The sequence below is a fragment of the Mauremys mutica genome, chromosome 1, assembly GCF_020497125.1.
Source record: "Mauremys mutica isolate MM-2020 ecotype Southern chromosome 1, ASM2049712v1, whole genome shotgun sequence".
NCBI classification, from domain to species: domain Eukaryota; kingdom Metazoa; phylum Chordata; order Testudines; family Geoemydidae; genus Mauremys; species Mauremys mutica.
In genome coordinates this window covers 360,756,458-360,763,784 of record NC_059072.1, presented here as the reverse complement: position 1 = coordinate 360,763,784, position 7,327 = coordinate 360,756,458, and the positions used below count along the sequence as shown (strand labels likewise).

Here is a 7,327-nt window from a genome sequence, read left to right as displayed (position 1 = left end):
CACATGAATCACAGCCTGATTGTCATGTTCTGTTCATTCCCTCTGAAGCACCTGGCACTGGACACTGTCAGAAGACAGGATACTGGGCTACATGGACCAGTGGTTTTACCCAGTATGGCCATTCTGATCTTCTTCTTTAGACCCCAGATGTATCCCACTATTCCTTACTCCCCTCCCAGAGCTGAGATATATCCCAGGAGTGCTGACTGGGTCTCTCTCTGCACAGAGTTAGTAAGAAAGTAAGAATAAAAATTACAATATTAACACTAACCAGTGCCCCTTAAGTGACTTGCTGTAAAATGTGAGAACATATTGTTTTTAGAGATGACTGTGTCACGGCTGACAAGGGGAGGGGAAGACAGTAGCAAGTGACAGGGGCAAGGTCCTGGGGAGAAGACACACGGCACGGTCAAGGTTTTACAGAAGAGATGGGGCAAGATTGTAATTCCAGGGATGCAGCTACCAACAATTAGAAAGGTGGCAACCCAGTGTATTGTACATAGACTGACTCCCCAGTTCATCACATTGACACAGCACAGTAAGGACAGGGAAGGGTTTAATGTCTCTCTATCTGTCCAGGAAGTGATTCAGGGAAGAGGCCTCAGTACCACGCACCAGCCAGCTCTGCAAAGAGCTCAATCTGAGACCTAGAGCACAAGGAGCAAACATTTAGGTGTCCTTATGAGAAAAGAGCTGGATCAGCCTGCCCCGGATCTGCTTGGTCCTCACCCCGTAAATGATGGGGTGCAGCACGGGGGGCACCAGCTGGTACACACTGGTAATAAGAATGTGGAAATGAAGTGGCACATTCTGGCCAAACCGCTGAATGAGAGAGGAGACTAAATCTGGGATGTACAAAGCTGAGATGGCACAAAGATGAGAGATGCAGGTACGAAAACTTTTGAGCCGGGCATCCTTTGTGGGGAGGCGGAAGATGGCCCGGAGGATCAGAGTGTACGACAGGGCGATTAAAACCGCATCCATTCCACTCACCGAGATAAGATTAAACAACCCATAGTAACTACTGATGCTAATGTCAGCGCAGGCCAGTTTCACCACGACTATATGCCCACATTGGAAGTGGGGGATGATGTTGGTTCTGCAATATGGCCACTGCCTGGCCAGGAAGGGATAGGGTAATGTGATTATTCCACTACGCAGCACCACAGCCAGGCCTATCTTGGCCACAACAGAGTTTTTCAGGATCATGGAATATCTCAGAGGATTGCAGATGGCCACATAGCGATCAAAAGCCATGGCCACAAGGATTCCAGACTCCATCTTTGAGAAGGAGTGAATGAAGTACATCTGGGTGAGGCAGGCACTGAAACTGGTCTCCCTGGAATTGAACCAGAAGATGCTCAGCATTTTGGGTACGGTGGATGTGGACATGACAAGGTCGCTGACAGCCAGCATGCAGAGGAAATAGTACATGGGCTCATGGAGGCTCGGCTCCTTCTTCACGATGAACAGGATGGTGAAGTTCCCCAACACGGCTATGGCGTACATAGCACAGAGAGGAATGGAGATCCAGACATGGGCTGCCTCCAGGCCAGGAATGCCAAGTAGGATGAAGGTGGAGGGGTTGGTGAAGTCGGTTCTGTTAGAATCTGACATGGCGTAGGGGAGAAAGTGTCCAATTCTGAGGCATAAGGGTGTCTGAGGACCTTGGTTGATGGTTGCAGTAGAAATGCCTGAATGGAGAGACAACGTTAATATGAGACTCCAGTAGTGGAGGCTGTTCTCATGGGAGTAGAAGATTGATCTCTCTTAACACATTGAAAAATTACATTTTCATTATTCAGAGAAAATAACTATGAACAATGACCCTACTAAATACAATTCCATATTTGTATTGTGCTCCCTGCATTAAGAATTCCTACATTTTGTGGTGGGGGAACCTTTAGAGGAACCAGCAGGAAATACAAGTGTGGATACTGGTTTTCCATTATTGTTCCTTAATGCAATGAGAGCCAGGATAAGGAGTCCATACTGAAGGGATTTCCCCATTCATCCAGTTGCTCAAAATCAGAGAGGGGAAAAAAACAAGCTTTTGGGATGACGTGCCGAGAGAAACATCCCAACTAGAACATACCTTAGGGGAAGGACCTGGGCACCATTGGTAGCAGCTCAAGAGAATCACCTGCTCATTCACAGTAGTGGACAAAAGAAAACAATGTTCAGATCACTAAGATAAGGGATGTAGCATAACACATTTGAGATATTTGTTCAGTTTGGTCACCCAGTCTCTATTAAGGACAGAAAAGTCTGGGACTCCTTATTTTTCACAAGAGACAAAGATCATAGAATCTCAGGGTTGGAAGGGACCTCAGGAGGTCATCTAGTCCAACCCCCTGCTCAAAGCAGGACCAAACCCAACCAAATCATCCCAGCCAGGGCTTTGTCAAGCCTGACCTTAAAAACCTCCAAGGAAGGAGATTCCACCACCTCCCTAGGAAACCCATTCCAGTTCTTCACCACCCTACTAGTGAAAAAGTTTTTCCTTATGTCCTCCCACTCTGCAACTTGAGACCATTACTCCTTGTTCTGTCATCTTCTACCACTGAGAACAGTCTAGATCCATCCTCTCTGGAACCCCCTTTCAGGTTGTTGAAAGCAGCTATCAAATCCCCCCTCATTCTTCTCTTCTGCAGACTAAACAATCCCAGTTCCCTCAGCCTCTCCTCATAAGTCATGTGCTCCAGCCCCCTAATCATTTTTGTTGCCCTCCGCTGGACTCTCTCCAATTTATCCACATCCTGCTTGTAGTGTGGGGCCCAAAACTGGACACAGTACTCCAAATGAGGCCTCACCAGTGCTGAGTAGAGGGGAATGATCACATCCCTCGATCTGCTGGAAATGCCCCTACTTATACAACCCAAAATGCCATTAGCCTTCTTGGCAACAAGTGCACACTGTTGACTCATATTCAGCTTTTCGTCCACCGTAACCCCTAGGTCCTTCTCTGCAGAACTGCTGCCCGGCCATTTGGTCCCTAGTCTGTAGTAGTGCCTGGGATTCTTCCGTCCTAAGTGCAGGACTCTGCACTTGTCCTTGTTGAACCTCATCATATTTCTTTTGGCCCAATCCTCTAATTTGTCTAGGTCCCTCTGTATCCTATCCCTACCCTCCAGCGTATCAACCACTCCTCCCAGTTTAGTGTCATCTGCAAACTTGCTAAGGGTGCAGTCCACACCATCCTCCAGATCGTTAATGAAGATATTGACTAAAACCGGCCCCAGCACCGACCCTTGGGGCACTCCACTTGATACCGGCTGCCAACTAGACATGGAACCATTGATCACTACCCTTTGAGCCCGACCATCTAGCCAGTTTTCTATCCACCTTACGGTCCATTCATCCAGCCCAGACTTCTTTAACTTGCTGGCAAGAATACTGTGGGAGACTGTATCAAAAGCTTTGCTAAAGTCCAGAAATAGCACATCCACTGCTTTCCCCTCATCCACAGAGCCAGTTATCTCATCATAGAAGGCAATTAGGTTAGTCAGGCATGACTTGCCCTTGGTGAATCCATGCTGACTGTTCCTGATCACTTTCCCCTCCTTTAAGTGGTTCAGGATTGATTCCTTGAGGACCTGTTCCATGATTTTTCCAGGGACTGAGGTGAGACTGACTGGCCTGTAGTTCCCTGGATCTTCCTTCCTCCCTTTTTTAAAGATGGGCACTACATTAGCTTTTTTCCAGTCATCTGGGACCTCCCCCGTTCGCCATGATTTTTCAAAGATAACGGCCAATGGCTCTGCAATCTCATCGGCCAACTCCTTTAGCACCCTCACATGCAGTGCATCCGGCCCCATGGACTTGTGCTCGCTCAGCTTTTCTAAATAGTCCCGAACTACTTCTTTCTCCACAGAGAGCTGGTCACCTCCTCCCCATACCGTGCTGCAGAGTGCAGCTGTCTGGGAGCTGACCTTGTCTGTGAAGACAGAGGCAAAAAAAGCATTGAGTACACTAGCTTTCTCCACAGCCTCTGTCACTAGGTTCCCTCCCTCATTCAGAAAGGGGCCCATACTTTCCTTGACTTTCTTCTTGTTGCTAACATACCTAAAGAAACCCTTCTTGTTACTCCTAACATCTCCAGCTAGCTGCAACTCCAACAGATGAGGACATATGATGTAGGAGAGGAAAATAAAAAAATGAAACTGATTTACATTCAGATGGACAGTTCCCAACCAGTACTATCGATGGACACTTAGAGCTCCAAGAAGACTAATTCCCTACAGATGAGGGAAATTGTCAGCAAAACTGATCGAGAGGAAAAATTTAGACAGAAAAATATGAATGAATATTGGTAATTCTTTGATAACATTTTATTAGATATCAGACAATAAAAAATTCCGGAATCAACAAAATGAACAACTTTGGGTAAAAACTCAGTTCAGCGGTAAAGTGAAGGCAACAATTAGAGGGAGGGGAGAAATATGTAACAAAGAGGAAAAGGGGGAAATAGCTGGCCAGCAATAGAAATCGGAAGTTAGGACTTTAAGTCATCTGGGAAAAGTCCATGTGTGGCAATGCTATGAATCACAAAAAGGAGGTTATTAATTATATTAAGAACAAATGAAATCCTAAAAAAGATTCATGTCAATTCCAATATATGTTATTTATAAGGTATTAAAAAATAAATTGAAAGTGTTGGATTTTTTTTATAAAAGAGTTGACAAGCTTAAGAAACAATGGAAAAGCTGTTATCAGATTAGTTAAAAAACAAGTCTAGAAATGTAATTAATGCCAGTCAACAACGGGATGTAACTTAAACAGATCCTGTCAAATAAACCTGATTTCATCCTTTTCTGAGAGGACACATTGGTTGATCAAGAGTACACATTTGGTGGATCAATCGAACAACGTTGATGCAACGAACCTTGATTTCTCAGAGGCCTTTGATTTAGAAGTGGAAAATATTTAGTTGGAGCAGGGAAAGGATTTTACCTCTGCACATGGCATTGATGAAACAAAATGCATCCAGTTCTGGGGTCCACATTTTTAAAAAGATGTGAAAAACTTGAAGAAGGTGCAGAGAAGACCCAGAAAAATGACTGGAGGATAGAGTAAATGCCAGATCATTAGACTTGAAGGTGTATATCTCTTTAACTTATCAAAAAGATGATCAAGCAGAGACTTTAATTTGGAGAAAATCATGGGTAATAACAGGCTCTGTAATCTACCAGACAAAGGCTGAGCAAGACCGAAGGGCTGAAAGCTGAAGCCAGGCAAATTCCAGCTCAAAATTAGGACCAAATATTTAGCAGTGAGGGTGATTAACCATTGTTTGTTTCGGTTTCCACCAAGATGGCTGGTCATGTTTGGACACCTGAAATAGAGAATGCCAGTGACACTGGGGTAGATTCATCTACTAAAATAGGGAAAGAACAAGTTAAAAGTCACTTGGACAAGTTAGATGTCTTCAAGTCACCATGGCCTGACGAAATGCATCCTAGAATACTCTGAAGGAACTGAGTGAGGAGTGATCTGAGCCATTAGCTATTATCTTTGAAAAGTCATGTAAGACGGGGGGAGATACCAGTAGTGTCTGTCTATAAAGAGGGAAATAAGGGAAACCCAGGCTATTACAGACCAGGCAGCTTAACTTCTGTACCAGGTAAGATAATGAAGCAAATAATTAAGGAATCAATTTGCAAACATCTAAAAGACAATAAGGTAATAAATAATAGTCAGCATGGATTCATCAAGAACAAATCATGTCAAACCAACGTGATAGCTTTCTTTGACAGGGTAACAAGCCCTGTGGCTGTGAGGAAGCAGCAGATGTGGTATATGTAGACATTAGTACAGTTTTTGATACAGTCTCACATGATCTTCTCATTTACAAACAACTTGGATGGAGCTACTGAAAGGTGTGTGCATAACTGGTTGAAACAACGCTCTCAGAGACTAGTTATCAATGATTCACAGTGATGCTGGAAGGGCATAACAAGTGGGGTTCCTCAGGGATCAGTCCTTGTTCCGGTTCTTTTCAATGTTGTCATCAACAATTTAGATCATGGCATAGAGTGTAAACTTGTTAATTTTGTAGATGATAGTAAGTTGGGAGGGGTTGCAAGTCTTTAGAGAATCAGATAAACATTCAAACGGATCTGGAAAAACTGGAGAAAAGGATGATTAAGGGTCTTGAAAACGCAACCTATGAGGGAAGACTGGAAGATCTAGGTGTGTTTAGTCTGAGTAAGAGAAGACTGAGGGGGGAAAGGATAACCGTTTTCAAATACCTAAAAGCTTGTTACAAGAAGGGAGAAAAAGTGTTCTCCTTAGCCTCTGAAGAGAAGATGAGAAGCAATGGACTTAAATTGCAGCAAGGGTGGTTTAGGTTGGACATTAGGAAAAATGTTTCAAAAAAGGAAAATACTATGTTTTGTTATATTGGCAGAAGTATAACATGCAAGTCATGGTACAAGATAGCATTCCTCTGCCGGGTGTGGGCTAGGTCTCAGTTGAAGAAATGTGTCAAATTTTGCTTACCAAGAATGTAGAGAATCTGGAAAGGAACCATAGACAAGTAACAAATGTTTTGCAAGGGATGGAATGCAAACTGTAGGAGCAAACCTAAGAAACCAGGATGTTTATTTGGAAAACAGGAGATTAATGGGGGACAGGATAGTGGTCTTCAAACACTTGAAAGGCTGCCATAAAAAGGTGGAGGAAAGTTATTCTGTCTTACTACAAAAGAGCACGACAAGATTCAATGGGTTGAAATTCCAGTATAGCAGACTTAAATTAAATTTCAGAAAAATCTTCCTAACTTTAACTACAGGAGGCCAATGGAACAGACTCCCAGGGAAGTCATGGAAGCTCCCTCTGTGGAGGTTTTCCAAAGTTGTGTGATTAGCCACGAGTCTTAGATGACTAAGACAAAAGAAATCCTGTATCTTGTCAGGGATAGACTAGCCGTTCTTCGCGTTCCCTTATCACTCTATGGTTCTATCACTCTATGATGTAAAATCCTAGTGTAGACCCGGCCTTAGTCACACACACATCTTTTGGCTCAATTCAGAGGTAACTGAGTGATATTTAATGGGTCTGTGTTTTAAAGGAGATCAGACTGGATGATCAAATGGTCCCTTCTGACCTTAAACCCTATGGATCTATTGATAAAGAAAGTAGATCAGGCATTTTTATTTAATGAGTCTCATAACATAAACAAGGGAACATTTAGTTAAATTGAAAGTCTGAACGTATAACATTGAGAAAAGGTAATTGCTATCAGAATTCCTATTTGGCCTGTAGAGTTCCTTCCTACCAACGTTAGTGGAGCAAAGAGCATAGAAGAATGGGATTCACAAATGTT

General features: G+C 43.5%; 1 protein-coding gene across 1 annotated transcript; it reads right to left on the bottom strand.

Annotated features, from left to right (window-relative positions):
* Positions 1 to 669: 669 nt before the first annotated feature.
* LOC123362126 (olfactory receptor 52E4-like) lies at positions 670 to 1,617 on the bottom strand. Its single transcript, XM_045002461.1, has one exon. The coding sequence runs from the start codon at positions 1,615 to 1,617 to the stop codon at positions 670 to 672; it is 948 nt and encodes a 315-aa protein (XP_044858396.1).
* Positions 1,618 to 7,327: the final 5,710 nt, after the last annotated feature.